Source organism: Protobothrops mucrosquamatus, unplaced genomic scaffold (assembly GCF_001527695.2).
Source record: "Protobothrops mucrosquamatus isolate PMUCROS unplaced genomic scaffold, P.Mucros_1.0 scaffold1765, whole genome shotgun sequence".
Taxonomy (NCBI): domain Eukaryota; kingdom Metazoa; phylum Chordata; class Lepidosauria; order Squamata; family Viperidae; genus Protobothrops; species Protobothrops mucrosquamatus.
Window position 1 is genome coordinate 5945 of NW_015387905.1, and position 27005 is coordinate 32949.

Below are 27005 nucleotides of genomic sequence, written 5' to 3' on the forward strand. Positions count from 1 at the left end.
CCTGAGACTGTCTCTGGGAGAAGGGGGTGATGGGGGTGGCTAAAGGGGGGACCCCTTTAAAATCTTGAGTTGGAAAGCTTTCACCCCAAGTCCTGTTTAGAACGCCTGCAACCATCTTCTCTTAATAAAGATGCCTATTGGAAGAAATATTCCAAGAGTTCTGTCTTCTTAAGATGCAAAGTGGGGTAGGTCCTTACACTTGGTTCTGGGAGGTGTGACGAATACTAAAAACAAGTATCCAACAAACCATGTTACTAATGTGGCATCATTTGTTTCGTGTGGAAAGGGTAGCGAGTCAAAGGCAGCCAACACTAACAAGTTCTAGTGTGCATCCAATACCAAACAAACGAGCACTGGGGCAAAATTTTCACGTCAAAATGCATTGAGAACCAAATTCCATGAGTTTCAAAGCAGTCAAGTACCGAGGTATGATTATACCCAGGAAAAGATCCATAGAAAACATTTGTGTTCTTGCCATTATTGATCCTTTTTATTAACAATAGTCTAGTGTTAAAAATAATTCTAGCCCGTCTTTCAACCAACTCTAGGTGACTTCAAATCAAAAATTAAGACAAAAAAAATGTAAAAACTATAAAACTCAGTTAAAACATGACAAGAAAAAACTGGCACCAGCCCATCATGCAGATTAGCACTGGCCCTTCATCATGGGCCTTCCCTGCAATAGTCCTTGCTTTATGGAATATCCTCCCCATGGAGATTAGAATGGCCCCAACCCCGTTAGCCTTTAGTAAAGCTCTAAAAATCTGGCAGTGTTCTTGAACCTAGGGTTCTGAATGTGCTAAGGGCCGTTTTCTGACTTTATTGGCCAAATATTTTGGCTACTTTATTTATTTTGGATGTTTGTTGTTTTAAAATGTTTTAATTGTATTGTGTTTATATGTACACACACAAACACAAATATATTTGGACTAATGAGGTGTCAAGCTAGAAAGTAGGTAGTCCCACTTTAGCCACGAAAGCCAGGTGGGTGACCTTGGCCAGTCACTCTCTCAGCCCAACCCATGTCACAGGGTGGTTGTTGTAAAGGAAAAAGGAGAAAAATGTGTTGTATTTGCTGCCTTATTTGTAAAAATTGAGCAATTGAGATGGGCGGCTATAGAAATAGAATAAATAAATCATCTAATCTCCCAACTCTTTGGGGAGTCAGGTCTTTAAAGCCTTACGGAGTGATAAAAAAGTGGAGGCCTGCCAAACCTCATGGGGCAAGGTGTTCCATAGGGCAGGAACTGCCATGGAAAAGTCATGCTTCCTATTCCCCCCCAATACTTGGGAAAAGGGATTAAGTGTGCCTACTCTATCTATCTGGTAACCTAGACAGATGGTTCCACAGGTAGCCTGGCCCTGGGCCATGTAGGCTTTAAAGGTGATGACTAGCACCTTGAATTGCATCCAGAAAGAAGTTGGAAGCCAGTGCAGCTTGTGCAATAGGTGTTACATTGACAAAACCCAGGTTTCTGGGTGGTCTTAAAGGGTATAGAATGTAATCCAGATGGAAGGTGACCAAGGAAGAGTCAAAGATGAAGAATCATCTGGTCAAGGAGGTGCCAAAAACCCAACCCCTCCCAACTTGCCAGGGATGAGCCAAAGCCAGTTCCTCCCGAGGCAGATCCTTACAGCCCTCAGGCACTCAGCCAGCATCGCAACTGCATCACTTATTTGGCTAGGGGTGGAAATATGTAATTATCATCAGCATACCAATGGTACATAATCCATACCAATAGATACTAAAAAGGATCGAGCACTGAGGCACCTCACACTGCAGGTGAGGAAGAACCACTGTAAACCAGTGTGTCCTCCTGCCAACCCTCCAATGCCAGTCCAAATGAACATCATGGTCAATGGTACCAAAAGCCAGAAAGGTTACACTGCTACCTCCATTTCGAGCCCTCCAAAGGTCATCAACAAGTGTGCCCAATATGATTTCAGAGTTGTGCCCTGGCCTGAATCCAGACTGAAAAGGGTCCAGATAATCCACTTCAACCAGGGCCCTCTGTAGCTACCTAACATCCTTCAATAACCTTGTGTATAAAGGGAAGATTGGAGACTAGATGAAGGTTATCCAATACTGTGGGATCCAAAGATGGCCACTTGAGAAGGCGACCAGTGCCTCCTTCGGGGCAGGCAGTATCATCCCCTCCTGCACAGGCATTAATAACTGCCTGGATCCAGCCATGTTACCTTCTGGGAGGTCTTAACCGGCCAGGAGGGGCATGGATTGTGAACACAAATGGCCGGAATCACAGCCCCAAGGACCACGTCCCCTTCCTCAAGAGCAACTGGCTCAAACTCTTCCCAGATAACAAGGCTCAAATGTGACTTTGTCACTTCCAAGAGGTTTGCTCAGCCAGAGTATGAGCAAAGTCGAGTGACTTTATCTGATAGATATTAAGATTATTCCTCACAGTGACCCTGCAAGAGTTCCCCTGGTTACTCCTTACCCAGGAGAAACTTGGTTACCTGAAACAGGACTACCTGTGGGGTCCCTGCAGATGCAATAAGGGTGGAGAAGTAATTTAACAGTTAATTTTAATTTAAAATATTAATTAATTTGAATTTGAACTTAAATGATTGTAAGACTGAATAACAAAACAGAAAACGTAGCGGAGAAATCCTTAGTTTTGCTTAATTACTCTTCCTTAGAAATTCAGATATTACTTTATCTTTTCTTCAATCCAATAGTTCTGTTGAAAAATTAAAATCTTTTCTATTTTCCATTCCATAATAAAGTTGACTATTTCAACTATTAAACTTTCATTTTAATATTGGGTTGATTGTATGGAATTTATTTATAATTGCAGCCTTGGTTCCAAAGCAGCCAATTGCTGTTCACCTGTTGTGCCTTTGCTACCAGCCAATTGGACGCAGGGGCCAGAGGGAAGTGGGAAAGGAGGGACACACCCCTTAACGTTCCGTGTGTCATACAACCTACAGGTTTCTGGGAAATATAGTCTGAAGGCACAGTACTGTAATGCTGAAGCAGCCATAATTTGTGTGAATTTTCTTTATCAAAATTAATTTGCCACCCATCTCGCGATTCAAGGAGACACTGAGCAGCTTACAAGATAAAACATGCAAACATTCAACAATTATAAATAATGTGTTCTGAATGTTATTGGATGCGTCCACAGGCATTATTGATATGTTACTCTTGTGTACAATAGGCATGTAGTCTTTTAGAATAGTCTAAGAAGTATGCTTCCACATGCAACCTTTTCTTTTTGCTGAAGTTACTTTCATCAACAATACACAGGTCAATCTATTGCATAAAATTTATATTTAATGTATTGGCATGTATTCACAAAGCCTCTAACAACTTAGAAACCAGATTATGAATATTGCCTTCCTCCAACCAACTTGGGTATTAAGATTAGTTAGAGAAACCTCCTCATGGTCCACAGGTGGATGTTCTGTTTAGTTAAGAAAAAGAACCTTTATAGTCAGGCATTTGTAAGCTAAGGACTATTCTAGAACTAAAGTGTGTATAATACTGAGGGATCCTTGGTGCTTGCTTGTTTTGTTGCAGTTTGTTCAATGGAACCGCATCTACATGTGTGTAGTGGGGTGCCCCAGTGCTCTGTTCTGGGCCCAGTGCTCTTCAACATTTTCATCAATGATTTGGATGAAGGGATAGATGGGGAACTCGTCAAATTTACAGATGACACCAACCTGGCCGGAAGAGCCAACACTCCAGAAGAAGACAGGCTTAAGATACAGAAGGATCTTGACAGACTTGAACATTGGGCATTAGCTAACAAAATGAAATTCAATGGTGAAAAAAGTCAGGTTCTACATTTAGGCAAGAAAAACCAAATGCACAGGTACAGTATAGGTGGTACCTTGGTCAATAGTAGTAACTTTGAGGGGGATCTCAGAGTCCTAGTGGACAATCACTTAACTATGAGCCAGCAGTATGCTGCAGCTGCCAAAAAAGCCAACACAGTGCTAGGCTGCATTAACAGAGGGATAAAACCAAGATCACGTGAAGCGTTAATACCACTTTACAATGCCTTGGTAAGGCCACACTTGGAATACTGCATCCAGTTTTGGTCACCACGATGTAAAAAAGACGTTGAGACTCTAGAAAGAGTACAGAGAAGAGCAACAAAGATGATTAGGGGACTGGAGGCTAAAACATATAAGGAATGGTTGCTGGAATTGGGTATGTCTAGTTTAACAAAGAGAAGGACAAGGGGGGACATGATAGCAGTGTTCCAATATCTCAGGGGCTGCCACAAAGAAGAGGGAGTCAAGCTATTCTCCAAAGCGCCTGAAGGCAGGACAAGAAGCAATGGAAACTAACCAAAGAGAGAAGCAACCTAGAACTAAGGAGAAATTTCCTGACCGTTAGAACAATTAATCAGTGAAACAACCTGCCTCCAGAAGTTGTAAATGCTCCAACACTGGAAGTTTTTAAGAAGAGACTGGACAGCCATTTTTCTGAAATGCTATAGGGCTTCCTGTCTGAGCAGGGGGTTGGACTAGAAGACCTCCAGGTCCCTTCCAATTCTATTATCATTATTATTATTATTATTATTATTATTATTATTATTATTATTATTAATCTTTTATTCATTAAACATGAACCTCAGTCAACTGAACATTCAAATTGGCTGGCGCTGATGGTTGACACGGATTGCTACCAGCATCCTAGGTGTCAAGCAGATATCTCCTTAAAATATAAGATGTTCCGAGTAGCGCAGTTTTTTGTAACATTGCTGGAGTTATTGCAGGAAGCTGCAGTTTCTTGAAGTATTTTGCAGTTTTTGGACACAATTCCCAGTACCCCGATGCCAATGGGTACCACTGTTACACGTTTCATCCATAATCACGCAGTTTCGATGGCCAGGTCGTGATATTTCATAATTTTTTCCAGTTCTTTTTTTCTTCGACTCTGGCATCTCCTGGTACAGCGATATCAATCAGCTGTACGCTTCGGTTCTCTATAACTGTGATATTCGGCGTATTGTGTTCCAAATGGCGATCTGTCTGTATTCGAAAGTCCCACAAGATCTTCACCCTCTCATTCTCAACAATGAGAATTATTATTATTATTATTATTTGCATTGATGATGTTACCTGGCTAATGAAATGTCTGCAAGAAAATAACCAAGCTCATAGAGCACCGAGGACCCCCATATTTCAACCCTGAGCTACAAATATAATTTTTTATTGGTTTATACTTTTACTTTTCTATTTTTTAATTAATGATTGTTAATTGTAAGTTTTTGTTGATAAGGAGGGATGGTTTTATGTAAGATCTTAAAAAAATATTCCATTGAATAATTCTAAGAAAATTCCTAACTTCTCCTAATCAGAGGATAGGGAACAGAGAAGAATGAGCTAGAACACACTTATATGGAAAGAAGTCTATTTAATATTAAACACTCAATGACAATAAAATGTGTAACAGAAATTCAGATACTTTATTTCCATTAGAATATATCAAGAAGCTATATATAGCTTGCCTGTAAAAATGGGATTTGTTTTAATCTCAGTCACACAAATACTAAACATTTACTTTCGTATTTCGTAGTTCAAGAATGAAAACTCGCAATTAAACACTGAGCAAGCCTCGTGTTCAGGTTATGTTGCTTTATCATCTTAAAAGTCTTATAGAAAAAAAAATGATAAAAAGACTTAAATTTTCAGTAGCTTGCTTAATAACTTCTTTGTATTTTGAGATGTCATAACAGTCCTGAATTATTATTTTTTTAATTAAAAAATCTAACAGAACTTTAATTTTTTTCTATGCCACTACAGCTTTCTTTCACCTCATTTTAAAGCAGATCTTCATATTAAGCAGTCTTCAGGATTCTTCGCAGTCTTGTCACATGGTTGTCCTATAATGCAAAAATGTTGGGAAGAAAGAGTCAGATCATGTGAACAGAGGTGACTTTTGTTTTGTCACTCCTACTGCCTGCTTGCTGCCCGCTCTACCTTCAAAAATCTCATAAGTAATACACTTAAAGCCCCTAGTGACGATAAGGACAAAATGATAGCATAATTCACCAATCAGTGCTGTTGGGAAGCTTCATGTAATGGAGGTTCAGGTGCAAGAATGATTAGAGACTGAACATCAGTGCTTGGAGGACTGTACCTCTTAAGTTTACAGACCTATGCATAACTTATCTAGGAGTAAGGCCCATAAAAACACACTGGAATTTACTTCTGTGTAAACATGCATAGGCTTGCTTTGTAATTGGTTAGCAGTTCTGAGATGTGTTGAAGCTATGTTGTAAGGGAAGTGAGTGCCTGGCTGCTTCTTTTATTTAGGTCTATTCTTTAAAAAGAATGACCCTGAAAAATCCTTCCTAAGTCAAAAATAGGTGATTTATTGAGTTCCATTTAACAAAGCAACGTGAATATTCTTGCCAGTTATATATACCTACTGAGTGCTCCTAACATTGGCCTTTATTTCATTTGCCTCCCAAGTCTGGTATCAGCCAATAATATATTGTTGTGTGCCATGGCTGCCTGGCAATTCTCCTACGCAGTAGGAAATTATAAACACATACCTCTTAAAGACTTGAAATGCATTGAATGTAACAAGGCGGTTATTAGGTAGTATTTATTGCATTTAATACTCTTTAAAGATATCTAATTCTGGGCAGCACTGCATCCCTACACACAGTTGAAAGAAAATGCCAATCAAGTTAATATCAGGTTAACAATTTTCACGAAATATTCACAAAGATTCCTTTTCACTTTTTGTAAATAAAACACACAACAGTAAGCGTAAAGATTACAGGCAACAGCATTCAAACATGGATGTGGGTAGAGAAAGGAGTACCTGGCATGAGTACCTGCTTAGTTTGACTGAATCCTTGATTTTTAATTTGGCTTTTCATGGGCCGCTCACAACACCAACGCTGTGTGAGGTATGGTAGTCAGCTGCAATTATTCATAAACCCTACACTTCCATCAATCCAATGCTACTGGCTCTCGAGTTACAGAACAAACTGCATTAGAATGCAAGGCAAAGCAAAAAAACTAGAAACATCCTTGACAAAGAAATACTAGCAGTTTATATAAAAACAAAATAGTCCAATATGTGCCTCAAATATTAAGTATTAAAATAAATGTTTCTGATGCACGAACACAATATGGACTTAATTACAAAATCAGATCAAGTGTTAAAAAAGATAACAAATCCCCTAAAAATAAAAATAGGATAATTAAATTCTATGGTGACTATAATTACAAATAGGTTCCCAAGAGGCACACTAAAGGGGATTATGAATCTGCTACAAAATAGCCGATACAAAACAATGTACCTCAAAAGATTTTGCAGGACTACACTGTGTTTTCCTTCAGAGGTTGCTTTAGTATCTCTTCTTACTTGTCTTAGATCCATCTTCATCTGTACATACTTACGCTGCACTGTTAAACAGTAACAAAAAGCCCTAATCAAAGTTTGAAATAATGCACTTACCTCTGTCTGATCTGAGGTCATATCAGATCAGTTTTAATTGGACTGAGTGTCACCTTCAGATTTAATGTCTTCACTGGTCCCATTGACCTCATTCTTAGCATCGCCTTCCTTGGAGTCCATGCTTGTGTCTTCACTCTGTTTTTCTCGACTACTGGACTTCACACTACTTTTTTTATCATCAGATCCCCTCTTTTCTGCCATGAAAGAAGACATCGACTATGGACTTCACAGTAATCACACACATTTCTTTTGGTGTGAAGTATGTGCTGAGATATCAACTATAGTTGCAAAAGTACATGCTGAGATATCAGCTAGCTGTAAAATTTAGTGCAAATGTTAAAGAGTTATTCCTTCAGAAAGAACAAATGCTGAGCTCAGGAAACAGTGGACAGGATAACAAGGAGGCGAGATAGTACTGTTTCAGCTATACTGCAGGAAGCAGTGATTTGTTGGTTAGTTTGTATCAAAGTCATGGGCTACATACTGTATATGCTATCAAATCCCAACTGTCAACTTTCAAGGTAGTTAGCATAAAAATATATATGAACCAAGTTTTACACTTAATCACTTAGATTTAGTCCGGAACAAAGTATTACCTGAGACTTGCTTCTAAGAAACAACACCAATAATCTGTGAACAGAATGACCGTATTTCTAAAATGTTTAGAAATTCTAAAATGTTAAGAAACGCCAAAAACAGTTTGGCACAGCTTAACATGTAGATAAATCTTAGGAACGTATAGATGTTTAAGTTTTCAATCTGGCTATTTAAATCAGCCATGCATATTACTGTCTTAGGCAGGGGTCTTCAAACTTGGCCCTTTTATGACTTGTGGACTTCAACTCCCAGAATTCCTCAGCCAGCATGTGTTCTGGGAGTTGAAGTCCACCAGTCATAAAAGGGCCAAGTTTGAAGACCCCTGGTCTTAGGCTTAACATTATTTTTACAGAGCAATAACAAGTAGATTGCTAATTGTTTTAATAATCAGTAATTTTGGTGACAAGCTTTCCCAGAAGTAGCCCTAGGTTCATGTATAGCTCCCAACTATTAGTGACTGCTTCCTCTTCATTATCTTCCACAGCCCAGCCCATCTCTTTTACCTTTATTTGCCTGCTATGCCCCATCACCTCACCAACAGCTGAGGAGTATCTCCCTATGTGCACCATTGCCAGGAAGAGAGAAAGTAGTCTGTGTAGATGCACCATCAGGCTGATATTTAATAATCCATGACTGTGGGGAGCAAAAAAAGTAACCTTCAAAGCAGAAATAGGTTTGCTATTTTCATCTTATTTGCAAATTTGTCCCTAATTTTCACATGCAAAACATGTACAAGTTATGGCTCAGCAGACATATTTGAACTGAAATTTGAACTCAAATAGGGTCCTTAAAAAAACAATTTCAAGCAGTTGTCAAAATGTTAGGGAGTAATGGGAGACACTCTTGCCATGGAGTGTTGTTAAATCATCAGTAAAATTAGTAAAGCCAGAAGCAAGCATGTTCTCTGGCTAAACAATGGCAATAAAATTTAGCTGTTTCTTATTATAAACTGCATTCTTATTAGGCTCAGTACACAGGCCCACAAGAAAGTTTTCATATGAGAAATTATTGTTAGATTATTATCCCTTTAAATAAATATTTCTGTAAGAATGCATTTGAGATATCTGAACTTTTTAAATCACCTTTTTCTACAAGCATGACACACATAAAAATGTTGTAATGGCCAAATGGAATATGCAGTTGTTTGGGATGGATTTATTTACTGATAAAGATCTGGGAACAAAAACTATTATTTGAGTGAAGCTTCTAGAAAAATTAAACATTCTGGTTTCACAAAGGAACAAAAAAAATCTTTAAAAAGCTTCAATTTCTGTTGCTAAAAAAACACCTTATAAACAGCTTTAATACATAGGTAACTTTCAAAAAAATCTTAAGAGAAAGGGGGAATAACAGAAACCTCAAGGAAAAACAGCCTCAGAAGTCCAATTATCACTGAAACTCGTCTGCTTTGTAGTGATAATTGTATGAGGCAGGTTGGATTAATGGATCCATCTTTGCTTTAATAGCAGTCAAATGTAGACCCAGTGCAGTTCCAGCCAGCTCAATGATCCTATCTTCTATCATATGTAGATTAAATAGTGTTCAACAGCCCTTCAAAAATGGATAGAACAAGTCTCCTGGAGCTGTTTTAGGGTTGCTTTGAGTTTGGACATATGGAAAAGGATCCTTTGGTCAAGTATACGAGTTAATAACCTCAGGGTTGAAGATAAATCTAGAATAAGAAAACCGTGTATCTATAGTAGCTAGTTTAGAATTCCAGACTATTGACTGTATTACTTCTCAAATAGTATCTACATTATTTTACATTATTCCTTGAAAACAAATTTATGCTTATGAGAACTTATATGTGTCAAAACTATCTGATGAAGTAAGAGAAATGCCAGTATCATTTCTTTGGAGGTGTTCAAATTGAGACACAGGAATGCAAATCCTGTTATCAAATTAATCAAACTAAAAAAAAATTCGCACATTCATATACACATATTAGACAATGCATGATTCCCTTGGGCCATCATTTCAGAGATATTTCCATACCAGATTCTTCAATGCCTTCAACAATGGCAGAGCTTCTAAAGTACTTGAAAAGTTCTTAAAAATTCAGGGACATATTCAAGATGTATCTGTCTTGAAAGTAGCCCATGATGAACTGTATAGCACAGTTAAACATCAGGAGTTGACCACAGGAAATGTTTTGTGACATTTTGTATTTCATTAATGCTTTATGATCATTTTTATGTCATAAAATGTCTTATAAAATTTGCCAAATTTCAATTCCACAGGAGTCATGGGTCCTTGATTTTGGACACTTTCTCTAGGTTCACCCATTTGAGATTATTTTGGTTCAGGTTTTGTCCTATAATGCACTGTTTTTCCCAGTTAAAAGTTTAGACATCAATTTTAGTAGTAGATAAACATACCCATTCATCAACATGTGACTTTATTTTTCTTCTATTAGCTGCTCTGATAAAGTGGGATTTCAAATTGCAGGAATAGTGGTGTGGAACAATGATAAAGTTATATTTTTAGGTAAGCCAATAAAGAGAATTCTGCTTAATGTTTCAGTTCTCCTATTCAAAACTAAGGGAATATTTCTGTGTTCTTTTTTCTTCATTAAAATGTTCCACAGAAAGCTGCATACAATGACATTTACTAAAATCTACTGCTAGACGTATATAAAAGTTAAGTGCAATAAGGACATAAATTCAAACAGCTTAACATAGCAATGACTAATAAGTGTTTGAACAAAATCATGGAAGGAAATCTATTGGGAAATGTCTCCATAACAGTAAGCTGGAAAAAGGGTATGGTGTGGAAAAACAGAAGTGAGAAGAAATCACACATATGCAGAAGGGTTGGTCACACTATTCATATTTAAGACTAGCCAATTAGTTATAGTAACTCAGGTAAAAGAAACTAACTGAAACACTTATCCCCATTATTAGGTTATTTAGATACCTAATGTCTTGTTCAATTAATACTGTTAACTGCTTTATTAAGTGTGAAACAGTTCAAATTCAAGTAGTTGACAATGCTTGCAAATTCTGAACAAAAATTCACTTACAGGGAATGAAGCAGTAAAACATGCAATCAAGATTACTATTTCTACAGTAAATAGAACTAGTAGAACCTTCTCGTAAGCCTCATTTATTGTTCCAACACACCAGTATCTTTACTAAATTTTTTTTACAAATTGTGTTGGTATCATGTTGCAAAGTCTTCTAGTACAAGCTCCACATGCAGATAAGGCTCTATTACCAACTAAACATGTGGCTGCTGCTTTGGTTCATTATAGATTTGAGAATGTTGCTATTGATTTCTTTGCCAGATAGAGATTAATACAAAGCAATAGGCAACTCCAATTTCAAACCCAGTGATTCTGGAGACCAATAGCAGACAATTCTATCAAATTATAGCCATTATTAAAATATTATTATCACAACAATTATTTTTTTGGCTTAATCAATATCAAAACCAGAAGGCAATGCAAAGACAGAATTATATCCAGTGAAGTAACCTGCTATGTTTCTGTTAACTATTACCCAAACGGAAGAAAAAAAAACTGAAGATGAAAATTCCACATGACAGGAAAATACCCAAAATTTGCATACGTTTAATGTAACAATTACAAAGCAATTTACACAATGAGTAAATGAAACTGCTCACAACTAAAGCCTGTAATCTATAGAGTTGAAGTCTACCCAATTTTATTTAGTGGAGTCTACTTACAAGTAGATATGTACAGAATCGCATTGCAAATGACCAAAATATCAAGACAGAACCTAATAAAAAAAAAAGCTCAGGGCTAACAGTGAATATATAATGAAGGCATGGCAAAGCAGGAGGCTATTTCTAAATTATTTTGAAAAAATAAAATAAAAACTTGCAAATTGTAAGCACACCTAACCTCAAGACTGAGAGAACTACCTTGGAAAGAAACATTAACAAGTTCATTGTTGGAGGAAAGTACCTTTTTTAAAAAAGAAACAGTTATACTTGTTTTCTTTTAAATTATACTATATGCCGAGAATGTTAATGTTATTTTTGTTTGGAAAAAGTATGAACAGTACGCCTTCAAGAAATGAATGAAATGTAGTCTTTACCATAAGGAAAGCGACCAGCTTTGTTAATTTTTTATAAAGATTTAACAAGAGAATGTTCAATTAGTCTATTGTAATATTTTTTTTAGAATGCCATGGACAAGGATGGAAAAAGTGATGTGCTGGGAAGGAAAGTGAAACTGGATAAAAAGATAAACAGCTGTAGGTGTCCGTTGCCAATTAAAAAAAAAAAAAAACAACACACAAAATCCCATACCTCCAATAGTTTTCAGTACTATGAAATTTGTATAGAGGACAAATAGCAACACAACATTCAACTGAGTAAATATACATACTGATGAATATAAAAGTTGAGGGACGTTGTAAAAGCTAGCTGTTGGCTAGCTAAGAGGCTACAACATATGACACAGTTACTTAAACCTTGCAATCTAAGTCTTGTGCAATATGTGGCAGTGCTAGGAATAAGATTAAAATTGTTTCAAGAGTTTGCTACAACAGTTCAAAAAGTTATGAGAAAATGAGCACCAGTCCACCTAGAGGCAGCGTAGTTCTGCAGCCAATTTTAATAGCATTGAGATGAACTAACCTTTTTCCTTGGATTTCCTTTCTTGTTCTCGGTCTCTGCTTTTGCTTCTGTGCTTGTATGATTTCCGATCCCGGCTTTTTGACCGTCTTCTATCTCTGCTGCGTGATCTGTGTTTTCTATCTGACCTATCGTGGCTTCTGCTTCTGCGTCGATCCCGACTTCTAATAATAAAAATGTAATTGTATTTAAATATCTATCACAAGAATTTAAAAACTTGTCATCTAAAGACGGTTTAGAAAGTCCTCAGAAAACTGGATTCTACTTCTTAGGCCAGTTTCCATCCAAACTTTAGCATTAAACTTCAGTATTTTCCTCATTTTCTATCTCTGTAATGTTTTTAGCCACTTCCTAGATACTTACCGGCTTCGTCTTCTGTCCTTGCTTCTTGACCGTTTATGATCCCTTGACCGACTACCTCTCCTGTCAGAAGTTCTGCTTGAATGTCTGCTTCGTGATCTACTTCTTTTTCGTCTTTCTCTGTCACGAGCCCTCTCTTTTTCCTTTTCTTCTTCCTCACGTCGTCGCTTTCTTTCTTTTTCTTCCCTTTCACGTTCCCTCTCTCTTTCTTCTCGCTCTAATTTCTCTTTTTTTAATCGATCGTCGCGTTCAGGCTCTTCAGTTCTTTTTCTTAATTTTTCCTTGAAAAAGGAATTTGCCCAAAATGTTACCAGAACAAAATTTGACTACAGTACAGAATTTGACTACAGTATATTAAAGATAATGTCTTTATCTTTAATTTTAAAGAAGCTGAAAAGGGCATGGCTTATAGGTTGATGTAACATTGCTTACAAAGCTAAAATTTCTGAATTTAAATGTAACAAGGAAAATTTTTCTATTTTTCAGAGGCACACCATCATAATTCTAGCATTGTGCAAGGTTGTATATGACATACAAACCCAGCATATTCCATTATCAGATTTGCAATTCTAATAATAATACAAAGATAAAATTTGTATTAGATTTCATAATCAAAGTCTTAAGAAATAAGAATTATTTAGTTCCTGCTTGTGTTATATTTACAAACTCTGCATACAGAAGTCAGTCAACCAAATAAGATGTTGGAATCCTGTCAATTAATCACACAATCCTTTTATGTCAAAAAGTCGTAATGTGGATCTTATGCAAGATGTCCAAAATCTCTCTCTCTCACACTCACGCTCTCTCATACACAGAATCTTGAGATAAAAGATAATTTCATATGGGATAGTCTGGATTGAATAGGTTCAAATTCATACAATAGTGCGAACGTTTGTTGTTACTTTAGTAAATAGTTATTTCTGAAGAACCAATATATATATAAGCCCGGTTATTTCTATTGGACTGGTTTTCACAACTTATGCAGCGTACAATTTATTTTTATGTTCAAAATTTCAAAACAGTTCCTGATACTGAATATTTCAGCTTTTCTTGAATATGATTAAAATGGAAATAACGAATTTTCTATGTATAGTACAGTATACAGAATTCACCTATATACAAGGGCCCGAGGTTGAATATTCAAAGTAGTGTATGCGAAAACAATTTTCCTAATGGCATTCCCCCATAGGTAGCCCTCGACCTACAACCATTCAGACCGTGACTGAGGTATTGAATGAATGGTGATTACAACCAGTCCTCAGCTATCTTTGCACCCCTGCAGCCAACCTGATTTATGACCTGGGTGCTTGGCAATCCATTCGGACTTATGACTGGTTGCCAAGCATGATCATCGTTTACAAACTTCCCCACTGAATTCCCAAGAAAATCAATAGGGATGCTGACAGGGAAGGTTGCAGGTTGCAGGTTTATGTCTCCCACACCCACGCATCCTACTTCGACCCTTCCGCATTCGTGTTGTGCTGGCCATCTTCACACCCCTTTACATCCTTCCCTGGCCCTCCCCTGCATCCCCATGCTCTCCCCCCCCACCCCCATCCAACTGAAGCCAATTACCCGCTTGTGGGACTGGAACTTGCAGCTTCCTACTGCCTTCCCCACTGACTTTGGTTGTGGGAAGCTGGCAGGAAGTTCCTTGCCTAAAAACAGTGAGTTCCAATTAACAAAGGCAACTGGGCCTGCAGAGATTAGCATCACTAAGTGATGCATTTTACAAATGCATTATTTAGTAACAGAAATTCTAGTCCCAACTGGTATTGAGGACTTACCTTTATATATCGGAAATATTAGATATTAGCAATAATCACTAGTCCAAACAGAATTTTCAATGAGCAACACATTCTGTTTCATACATATACCTCCCCACACACACATTCTATTTTGTATATTCATGAAAAAATTGCACAACGTACTTTTAATTCTTCTACTGTAGCTTTAATTTTAGCATAGCCCATATGCTGTTTCCCCATCAAGTGATCATCAACTCTGGACTGTGCATCTCCTACAATTAAAAAGGCTCCACAGACTTCACAAACTTCCATTTGCTTTTCCTGGGCTGCAAAACTTTCAATGGTCTGGAAAATAAAGATATCTTTTAATAAATGCAGGGACATTTCAAATTCTTTTAAGCATTGAAGTCAGTTTTTTCATTTCTGTGCTCTAAAATTCTCAATTTGCTCTAAAATTACAACAAAACAGATGTCCTATTTATGAATTGATATTTGAATTCAAAAAATTAAAATTTCACATAAAAAATGTAAATCAGAAGTTATTCAAAATAATTTCCCTAGGAACATGACTAGCATATTATTGGGGCTTGCTGGCCCTAAACATAAGAACTTTAATTACATAATAATTCTCCCCTACAATAGATATTTAACTATGAAGAAGTTATCTTCATGTTCAATTCTACTGCGTGAGCCAATTTGAAAGCATTTTTGAAGATATATTATAGACCATTTGAAGATGTCCAGAAGAACAAAGGACACGGAAATTTTGCTCATAAGCATTTTCAGCAGTTCCTAACACAATACAGAATATATATTTCTTTTAGTCTCATGAAATCAGAAACACACAGGCATTAATTTGAAGAGCCACACAACAGCAGTAAGTATTTGACTCTTCATTCAAGAGTCAATCTCCATAATATAAGCATATACCAATTCAAGTATTTTAAAATTCAGGGATTCCAAAATGTGGTAACCAAAAGCTAGGCATTAGTCTCTCCATATGCTTAAAATGTAAAAAAAAAAAAAGGGGGGGGGGAGGGCGGACTGCACCAGCTAAGTTCAAGATCAGCAGGAATGAGGGTGAACAATTAGCAGACTGTCGGGAGATTTGGAAGAAAGAATACACAGCAATAGCACCATCGAAAGAGATGGGAACAAGAGAGCCCATCTCTTTCGGTGCTATTATTGCTGTTTTCAGGATTTTTGTGAAAAGCACTATGGTTTGAAACAATCCAAGTCCAATCATAGCAAATTGGGCTAGGTTCCTACAAAGATGCCACAGAAAACCCACTTATGAGACAATAATTGAAGGGAAGATATGCTTTGTATACTAGTGCTATGAAAAACCTGACATGCTGTACCTGCAATCTGCATGAATTCTACTTCATTGGCCTTATTCCAATTTTAAGAATTTAATAATTAATTAGAACAACCAAAAGGAACAATCTCAAAAATGTACTTATTATTATTACAATTAGAAATAAGAGATCCACACCATGGTTTAAAGCAGTGGTTCTCAATCTTTTTAATGCCATGACCCCAACCGGTCGTAAGTCGAGGACTTAACCGGTCGTAAGTAGAGGACTACCCAACCAGTCGTAAGTCAAGGACTTTCCCTGCCCAGGAGCGCCGCGCATGCGTGGTTCCGCGCATGCGTGGTTCCGCCCCCTGCGCCGGCCGAGGCGTAGCTGGCAAGCGGCAGAGAGGGAGCAGGCCGACCACCAGCTGGCCCAGCCCAAGGGAGGTAAGGCACCCGCCGGAAAAGGGGAAAAATGGCGGACAAAAAAAAATGGCGGACAGCCTTGCTTGGCGACCCCCGTGAAATGGTCGATCGACCCCAAATGGGGTCCCGACCCACAGGTTGAGAGCCACTGGTTTAAAGGAATCATGGAATTCTGATCATGGTAAATCCTTTCAGAAGACAAATTGTTTGGAATTATGGAAATCAGGTAAATTTACTTCAGCTTCAAGAACTGCAGTGAAAGTTTATACATTGCTGGCATTTGACTACAGTTAGATTGGCACATATATAGCAGAATTATTTTTCCAAATGTTGGAGAGATTATTTTTAAAAAGATCTTTTTTCATTGGTGGTGGTCATGCAATAAAGTTATACCATCCTGGCATAAAATTTTGGGAGACATTAGTACTGTTACTTTAAAAAAAAAAAACTGAATGGTTTCCAGAGGTTAGTTTACAGCATTTATAGGACCAAATCTCAAGCTTAAAAATAAGGAACTTATTATATAATTTTAACAGCCAAAATAATAATCGCCCAACATAGGAAAACTCTAGATAACCTAAAAAACAAAGTTAAAATAACATCAGAAGCATGAATCATAATTCTTATCAATTTTTTATTGCTTATCTCAATAGCAATGGACCATAGTATGGTAATATTTTACCATATATGGCCAATTTGTACAAACACTTACTTACTTCTCAGTATTTTTATTTGCATTTTCTGAATCTTTTTTCTCTATGCATCGTGGATATATGTTATTCTATTACTTGATAATGTTTGTTAAACATAATTGAATAAAATACAGGTAGTCCTTGATTTACAACAGTTCGTTTAGTGACTGCTCAAAAGTTATGGCAATGAAAAAAGTAACATGATCGTTTTTCACATGACCATTGCAACATTCCCATGGTCACATGATCAAAATTCAGGCACTTGGCAACTGATTCATGTTTATGATGGTTGCAATGTTCTGGGGGTCACGTGATCCCCTTTGCAGTGGTTCTCAACCTTTTTAATGCCGCGACCACAACCGGTCGTAAGTCGAGGACTAAACCGGTCGCAAGTCGAGGACTACCCAACCGGTCGTAAGTCGAGGACTTTCCCTGCCCGGGAGCACCGCACATGCGTGGTTCCGCCCCCTGCGCCGGCCGAGGCGTAGCTGGCAAGCGGCAGAGACGGAGCAGGCCGACCACCAGCTGGCCCAGCTCAAGGGAGGTAAGGCACCCGCCAGAAAAGGGGAAAAAAATGGCGGACAGCCTTGCTTGGCGACCCCCGTGAAATGGTTGATCGACCCCAAATGGGGTCGCGACCCATAGGTTGAGAACCGCTGCCCTATTGCAACCTTCTGAGAAGCAGATTCAATGGGGAAGCCAGATTCACTTCACAACCATTTTACTTACTTATAACAACTGCAGTGATTCACTTAACAAATGTGGCAAGGAAGGTTGTAAAATGGGACAAAATTCACTCAGCAACTGTCTTGCTTAACAACATACATTTTGGGCTCAATTGTAAGTCTTAAATTGAGGACTACCTCTATATATTAAAAACAAAAATAAAATAGCTTGGCTAAGCCTGAGAAGAAAACCAAGTAAAAAAGAAGCCATCTGAATTTGGAGAAAAATTCCAGAATATTTTGGAAGGAAATTATGTCACTAGCGTGAGTAGGTTCAATGGGATTTGAGATAATAAATCTTGAAATTGATTCCATGTTTCTTTAATCTATGAATTATTACTTTCTTGTCACAAAATTTAAATTACTTTTATACGGTCTTTTCATCTCATGCCCATCCATTACAGAATACCTGCCAGATTATTTTGCTGGAGTTTATATAAAAATTGTCTGATTTATGAAGAATAAAAATATTTATATAAAACACACACATAAACATTCTACATAAACTTAGGAAAAAATCTTTTTTTTACTAAATAGCTAAGATTTGATTTCATCTGATAATGGTTTTTAATCTTAAAGCAAAATAGTTTTTTGTGACTCTTTACTTACTGAAGTTGTAGATCTGAGCAGTTCTCTCTCCTCTTTTAACTGTTCAACAAGTTTCATCATGCCTTGAGCCTCCTCTACTTTTCCTTCAGAACCCAGTTCTTCAATCTATTAGAAAGCAAAAAAGCTTTTAAGTTTCAATTTAGGTTTCTACATATTTCTTTTATTTAAAAATATAGTTAAGATAATTCTACCTGTTGCAGAAGTACATCAATTTTATCAGTTAAGACTTGAATCTTTTCTTCATTTTTGCCAGTAGGTCCTGCTGCCTGCTAAATATAAAAAGGTCATCATTATCCAAATAAAACAGTCCTTTGCTTTGTTGATCGTTATTATGTCTATTGCACTACTCATTTTAAATACAAAGCTGCCATAAACTGAAAAAAAATAGTTCTATTTGTATCTATTCAGAAACGAGAGGTGCTGGGGATAATGATTCTAGGTGAGCAATTGAAAATTTCATATTAATCTGTTTCTCATAAATTTAGCACAATTAGAAGGAAGTCATATGCAATGCAGTAAATCTGAGGTACTACTGTTGCCCATGTAATAAGTAAAATGGAGTTTTCTAAATAAATTAAATGATTTTTCATAATTATGCTACAGCCCCAGGCAACTCTATACTGTATTGTCTAGGACATCATGCTACTTTAAACTTGTGAAAAAATGTGAATTCAAAAATGCAAAATGGTTAATTAGTTATCATTTTTATACTTACACCAGAGGACTGCTGGGTTTGAGATAATGCTAAACGGGCATGGCCTCTTCTAATTCGACGTTCAACTTCAGCAAGCAAGCTCTGTAAATATCGAAGGAACTCTCTTTCATAGCCTACTTTCATGAATCGAGAACTCTTCTCATACCTAACAATGTCCAAAATGTATCTGAAGGTTAATAATAAAGACAGTGTATGTTTAACCAAAATACATAACAGATACATAAAGAAACTATGAGCTATTCAATTTCAATTAATATTAGGTGGGGCTTTTGTAGTGAGATTCTTTTTAGCTATATCTATTAGAAACTTTTTAAGCAAAATTACACATATACTTACTGTTTTCTTAGGTTTTCATCATGAATCTTTTCACATGGACCTGAAAAAAAATATTATTAATATAATTAATAATACTGTGCAAAACAAAGACCACAAAATTTCAAAAACTTCTTCCTTAAGCAAGTTAATTTTTTGGCAACACAATGTTTAAACAATACAGCTAATCCTCAACTTACGATCACAATTGAGCCCAAAATTTTTGTTGCTAAGCAAGACAGTTAAGTGAATTTGCTTCATTTTACAACCTCCCACAGTTAAGTGAATAACTACAATTGTTAAGCGAATCTGGTTTCCCCATTGACTTTGCTTGCCAGGTCACAAAAGATCATACGATCTGGGACACTGCAACTGTTGTAAATATGAGTCAGTTGCCAAGAGTCTAAATTTTGATCATGTGACCGTAGGGATGCTGTAAAAGTCGTAAGAGTGAAAAATGATCTTATGTCACTTTTTTCAGTGCCACTGTAACTTTAAACAGTCACTAAATGAACTGTTGCAGGGTGAGGACTACCTATAATAAAGTCTCTTGCAACATTATGAGAATGATATAAAACTATAGTTATGAATATATACAGAAATAGATATTTTTCAATGTATTGATTCTAATATTATACTGAGACATTTATTACATTTTATAGTTAATATTTTATTTATTTTTATTATATAATAAACTTCTTAAATACATTTATTAATCAACCAATTTATTAATAAAACAGCTGTATGCCATAGTATTTAGTGCAATCTCCATATCATGAATTAGTATAATGATGAATCAAATCTTAAGTCTGGGATATAATTTTGTGGCTGTTAGATCTAAAGCATGATTCAAAGAATAGGACAATCCATCAGAACATAGCGTACATGGAGAAAGGCTGTGAAAGAAAGACAGAAAAGCTAATGCTAAATGCTATTTGCAAAACAAAAAAAAACTACATTTTGTTGCTTTAAACCTAATATGCATGTTACAAATAAACAAACTTCTAAAATGTTAAGCTTAGAATATAATCTATTAAGAACATTTGCATAATTAGATTTTAATCGATTTTAAAGTAATTTAAAATATTTTAAAGACATAGAGAAGTTATACCTAGCATTGAATTTTAAATCAATTACTGCATAAAGGGAAAACACACACTCACCTAAGTCAGAACGAGTATTTGTGAATAATTCAGCTGGACAAAAGCCACAAAGGTAATATTTACAAACCTGAAACGTAAGAACAAGATTATAATTATTTTTTGCCAATATTAAATTTACTCAAATAAAAATATCAACAATGTACCACTGCCATTCCCCCCCCCCCTGCACTGAGAGTTGCTCTCATATCTAAGGCACTATTCTATAGAGTAGCTCAGGTTACTGAATAGCAGCGTCTACTGGAAATGGAAGGTATTATTCACTTATAACCCATTGGTTTTATCTTTATCAATTTTACCCTTGACCTTTTGTAGAAATTAATGCTTTTCCTTGTCAACATTCTATTTGTGATTTTATTACATAACTCTGATATTCATGTTTGTGTTCTGTACATTCAGTAAGTTCTAATTTTTAACTTGCATTGGTGCTTGTTCTTGGCTGTCTTTATCAGCCAATTCATATCTTTCTTCTTTAACAGTTTGTTTGAAGTAAACCTCTGCATCCATTTCTGAGGTGCAAGTATAATCCATCAATACTATTATGGGGATGTAATGAATAATCATAGATTATCTTGCTTTTCAATCCAAATTATCCATTTTAGCTTATGTCCAGTTAATAATTCTAGCAGTGTATTGTGTCACGGGTATGATTCATTTATTGATGGGCTTTGATGATATTTCCATAGTTTAATTTCATCTCTAGCAATTTTCTTATTCTTTGGATATATTTACTACACACATTTTTAACTTGTCCATGCTTGATGTTATCCAACTGTAAAATGCCCAGATATTTGTAAACTTCATCCTGATGGCTCCTGATGATTTGGCCATTCACCATTTCAATTCCATTATTATTTGTGATTTTACCCTGGTTTATTGCAACTGTAGTGCATTTCTCTAGGCCAACTTTCATTACTATATCTGTGCTAATAATTCTTATACTGTTTGATTCTGACTGAATTTCATCATTATGGTTTGCCACATACTCAGCTGGATAGATGTTTAGACTAGATTTGACATTTTCCCCACTTACTGAATCCTTTCCAAGGATGTTGTTGTTTGATGGTGTTAATGTATCATTACAGGGCTAAAGCAGTTGCAAGTAAAGCTGCCTTTTGCAATTGACTGATGGTGATTTTATCAATGCCAATGGAATTCAAGTAGTGCTCCACTTGTTTTGGAACTGCACCCAAGACACCTATCACTATTGGCACTATCTTTGCTTTCTTTTGCCAAAGCTGTTTTACTTTTATTCACAGGTCTTTGTGTTTTGTGATTTTCCCATTTTTTTCTTTTTCTTCTCGGTACTGTCATGTTCACTAAGATTTTTGTCTTTTTTATCAGCAATTGTTAAGTCTGGGGTATTATGTGAGAGATGCTTGTCTGTTTGAATTTTAAAGTCCCAGAGCACTTTAGCGTCTTCATTTTCTATTACTTTGTCTATTTTATGCTCCCACCAGTTCCTGCTTGTAAGCAAATGGTATCTCTTGCAGATATTCCAATGTGCAGCGTTGTTGCTACTTTGTCATGTTCTTTAGAGTCAGTCTGTGCAATATTCTTGCAACAGCTAACTAGGTGGTCCACTGTTTCTTTAGCTTTTTTTTTTTGCAGAGGCAGCATTTGCTATCTATTGCTGTCTTCTCAATTCTGGATTGTATGCATTTTTTTTATTAATATGACTGATGGCACAGTCAGCCAGATGTTTAGACTGAACTTGACATTTTTATCCATCCACTGAGTCCTTCCGAAAGACTAGGGATAGGCAGATGTTGTTTGATGGTGTTAAATGAGTTATCGCACAATGTATTGGGGAAAAACCAGTTGTTGTTTTTTTGTTTTTTTCCAAAGCCATTCCCCCCCCGGAAATATTGAAAAAAAGGAATGTGGAATATGTTCTTTTCCAATGATAAATAATATATCTATGACATGGTATTCAAACTATATAACATGAAGACCTTAATGAAGATTTCTGAGACTTTTTGTAAAGTCTTAAAATATTGCAAGCTCTCTCAGCTGAAGACAAGCAAATCCTGAAATACAATTCAAGTAACACTCTATTTTTCTCTATGCAGTTCTCAAACAAGAGAAATATGCATTCGTGCCACTAGAGGGCACTGCAGGGAAAAGGCTCCAGTTTGGTTTGCATGTTGATGATTTCTTGCTTTTTTGTTGCTTTTGAGGGAAAGGGGGGTGGTTATCTGTTTTATTGCAAGCATAATACTTTATATACACTACATTTCACACAATTTGTAAAACTATTCCACACTGAACTTTCCAATTTTTCCAAAATGTCTATTTTTTCCAGAAAAAACAGGAAAAATGTTTTTTTCTCATGGCTTCAAAATTTCTGGAAATTTTACATCTCTAAGTATGACTAGTGTTATAAAAGCCAATTAATCACGTTAAATAAATAGGTAGACCAGTAAAACTGTAGATAAATCAGTGAAGTTTCACATGGGCTAAAGCAGTAAGATGGAATTTGACAGGGAGAAATATAAGGCCTAAGTATTGAATAAGGAAAGATGTAAAGCCTAACTATTGGATAAGGGAGATCTGGCTTAGAAGTAGCAGCTGAGAAAGGAATCTGGGTGTGTTTATCAACCACAAGTTTAACATGAACACACAGTGAAGGACAGCTGCTAAAAAAAGCCACTGCATTAAGAGAACAGAATCTCCAGGCAGTGGCACTGGGGCTAAAGTAAAGGCTCAGGGACAGTGGATGGCTGAAACTATTGAAGGCCCAGGCCTCTACTTCAGCCCCAGTGCTGTCAAAGAGTGCTGCTGTGCAGGGCACCAAATGGAGAGAGATGATGTGGGGGGGGGGAGCTGAAGTCCCTCTGCAGTCATAAGAGTGGGTGGGCTGCCTGGTGCCTGAATTTTGATCATGTGACCATGTGGGCGTTGCAACTGCTGTAACTTCAATGACTATTCAGTGCTATCACACAGGTAATCCTTGATTAACAAGCATTCGTTTAGTGACTATTCAAAATTGCAACAGTGCTGAATGGACTTACAACCCATGCCTGAACTTATGACTATTGCAGCACCCCTGCAGTCATGTGATTGCGATCTGGGCACTTGGCAATCCATATGCATTTATCTATGTCCCTCCTGCCCAACCTAATGGGATAGGTAAAAAATGATGGAAGTGAGGCAGTCTTTCAAATACCCTGGCACCATGCCATTGGGGCTTTAGAGGTAACAGCCAGCACCTTAAATTGCACCAGAAGCAAATTGGAAGCCAGTGCAGCTTGAGAAGCAAAGGTGTAATATGAAAAAAAGTGAAGACATATTTACAATTGCTTATGCTACAGCATTCTGGACTAATTCAAGCTTTTAGATGTTCTTTGGGGCAGTCCCATGTAGAATGCATTACCTGAACCCACTCAGGAGGTGATCAAAGCATGACTGAGCACAGTGCCTCCTGATCCAGGAAAGGGCAAAATTGGTACACCACATGAAGATAATAGTATGCACTTTGATGAGGAGCCATCAGTCCAAGCAAGAACCAAAGTAACTTCATCTTGGTAGTTGGACTGAAGTTTGCTCAACCCTATCTAGATTCCCAGAGTTGACCTAAAGTCCCCTCCAATTATATAATTCTGTGAAGAAGCTGTAATATTTCCATATTTTTAGAGATTTTGATTATTTGTTGATGTACTGATAAACTTGAATGGCATAGTTTTAAAGTCAAAGCCTTATGACACCTTTAGCAAGCATTTAAAATAAACATGCACGTTCCCTCTTACTTGATGGAAGAAAAGATGATGAGATAGGTAGTACAGCAGTTACAAGCAATGTGACTTTTTTTTTAATTCAATGTGCAAAATAGTAGAATGTGCAAAATCAGTATATTCCAGATACTGATTTTTTTTAAAAAACCCATAAATTTATCTAGTCTAATGTTTTAAGTCTAAAAATGGGGACTTAAAACCATGTAAATTTTCTTCAAAACTACTAGGATTAGATAATTTAACTAATTTAAATTTAATTAGTCTAATTTAATCAACACTCTGAATCAGAGAAGTGCTACTACAAGAATTTATGCAAGTATTTCACTGCTTATTAAGTTTTCTACTTCCTTGAACAACAAATAAAGGCAAATGCTGTCATACTTCAAATTGGGTTCATTTGAGACAATGAAAGTTAGGATTCCATACACTTGCTTGGAAATAACTCTCAATGAACTCAATATAATTTATCAGTATTTAGTATTATAAATCACTTCAAGACACAGTACCTCATTTTTTCAATATATGCTGAAATAAATGCGTGGGTTATTTCTTAAGTGAAACGTTATCTTTTTTCTATTATTCTATGGTAGGCTATAACTTAGTTGTACAAATATCTCAAATTCAGAAACATTTTCCCTAATTCAAGAGAGTCATCTGAGAATTTTCTGAGGTAACCCTCACAAGTGGCATAATGGGTATGAAAAAATGTTGTGCTCCTCCTTGGTATGAAATTCTGGTATTTGTTTGATTATTGACTTATTTTATCTTTCATATTTTTTTTTACTTTTTTTACTTAGCTATAACATATATATAATTTCCCCCCGCTTTAACCCTATTAAATGCTTTATGATTCTATGTCCTTGTTCTCTGCAAATCATATAGTTCTGCTCTGAACTAGAAATGTGGCAAATACACGCAGAATGATAAAAGATTTACGATTGTGAAAAAACATTCCCTCAATAGAAGAAAAGGTTTGCGGTTTTTAAAGTCTTGACTCGCACGCTTCAAAACCTTCACTCTCTTTTCGCGCGCACCTCCTCCTCCACCCCGCGGTCTTAGGCGCCACATTTCCAAACTACAAATAATTCAACATACAGTGTCTCAATATACGGCGATTCAATATATGGTGCGCGACGGGCCTCGTTGCCTGGCTCGTCCTCCATCTTCAGGGCCGCGTCGTTTGGAGAAGACAGCCCTTCCCACCCCATTACATCTTTCTCCCCTCGAGAGGCCTAACGCCCTCCAACCCGTTTAATCGCTTTCTTCCACGCCATACTTCTCAGTTAAAACGGGTCCGGGTCCTCTTTCCTCCTATCTTAGGCTCGCCTAGGCAAACTTAGGACTATGCCGAGTTTCTTTCTTCCCGAAACAGACTGAGAGCATGGAGGCCTGAAAGGACAGCGGAGGCCCAAGCTCAGCAACACTCACGCTTTCGTGGTCCCACCGCACGTTACTGCGCTTTTCATCTGGGGCGAGGTTTCTGTCTCGGCCCATAAGCTCGTCCAAAAGCTGGGCTGCCGAAATCATGGTGCCTCTCCGTCACCGACCCAATTATTACCGCCTCGACTGTTTCCACTCCCCGACAAAACGCTGCAGCCGCGCCACTCCGAGAGTGACAGAGACAAAATGGCGGCAGCCTCGAGCCCGGGCGTTTCCCACAGTGCACTGCGCTTCCCTCGCATAATCGCCCCCGGGGCTTGTTGTCAAGGGCTCGCGAGGCGTCTGTACAGCCGTCCGCGTCGCTATGGAACGGGCGCGGCTGGTCTTCTATTACTTTCCCTTCTCATCTGCAGGACAAGACGAAACCGGCAGCTATTTACCATATCACAGATTTGCCCAAACAAGTTCTCTGCAGAGTTTTGTAACACAGATTGCCCAACAAGAAGTTTAGACATTGCAGACAAGGTTTTAATGCTGATTACTCATACCCTTCTTTACGACCCGCCTTTATTTGCCGATTTGGGATTATTTAGAAAAATCAAATCTTGCATTTCAAAACTTTACCAGGATCTTGAAAAATACACAGTGTAGCTTTCGTTCTTTGCATCGCACGTTCTTCAAACCTTTATAGAAAAATCCTACATTGCTTCACATAAAACTTAAATAATTTGCTCCCTAGGGACACCAAGGTTCAATCCAGAAGAGTTCAAAATAAGAGAGGCATATAGATAATTAACATCACCACCCCATAAATATTAAAGCAAAAGTTTGAAAAGAAAGAACTGTAAGTCAGAATCTGAACACATGTATTAACTATTAACTTAAATTCAGCCTTTTAAATCATAAAATTAGTGACCCTCACATCTAAAGAACTATGTGATTGCCCTGTCTTGTTCATGATTCTTTACAGTGGTACAGATTTCACTGCCTTCCATTTTCGAGGCTTTTGTCTTGTGTTTTCCCTTATTAAGAAGGAAATAATACAATTTGCAATTTGTTTTTGGTTTGGAACTGCTAGAGTTTGTCTCAAGAGAAGTACATTTTAGATGCAGGCTGTAAGTCCTAAATACCATAATGTCACTGAATTCCATAGAATTTACTTTTGAGTAAATATGGTAGTAAGCACACTTAATTT

General features: G+C 37.0%; 1 protein-coding gene across 1 annotated transcript; it reads right to left on the reverse strand.

Moving 5' to 3' along the window:
• Window positions 1-5375: 5375 nt before the first annotated feature.
• LUC7L3 (LUC7 like 3 pre-mRNA splicing factor) lies at window positions 5376-26100 on the reverse strand. Its single transcript, XM_029285491.1, has 11 exons — window positions 25859-26100; window positions 20700-20766; window positions 19561-19600; window positions 19225-19369; window positions 18701-18775; window positions 18510-18614; window positions 14944-15105; window positions 13016-13293; window positions 12656-12816; window positions 7507-7647; window positions 5376-7401 (listed from the first exon to the last, which is right to left on the reverse strand). Exons 1-11 carry the CDS (start codon window positions 25955-25957, stop codon window positions 7148-7150), a joined length of 1527 nt encoding a protein of 508 aa, XP_029141324.1. The 5' UTR covers window positions 25958-26100; the 3' UTR covers window positions 5376-7147.
• Between the last annotated feature and the right edge of the window lie 905 nt (window positions 26101-27005).

Excerpts from the sequence above, each read along its gene's own strand:
- LUC7L3 (XM_029285491.1), bottom strand. The coding sequence starts at position 25,957 with ATGATTTCGGCAGCCCAGCTTTTGGACGAGCTTATGGGCCGAGACAGA. Across the intron at positions 20,767-25,858 it reads TGCGGTGGGACCACGAAAGC|GTTTGTAAATATTACCTTTG; the intron begins GTGAGTGTTGCT and ends CTTACGTTTCAG. Across the intron at positions 19,601-20,699 it reads AAATACTCGTTCTGACTTAG|GTCCATGTGAAAAGATTCAT; the intron begins GTGAGTGTGTGT and ends ATTTTTTTTCAG.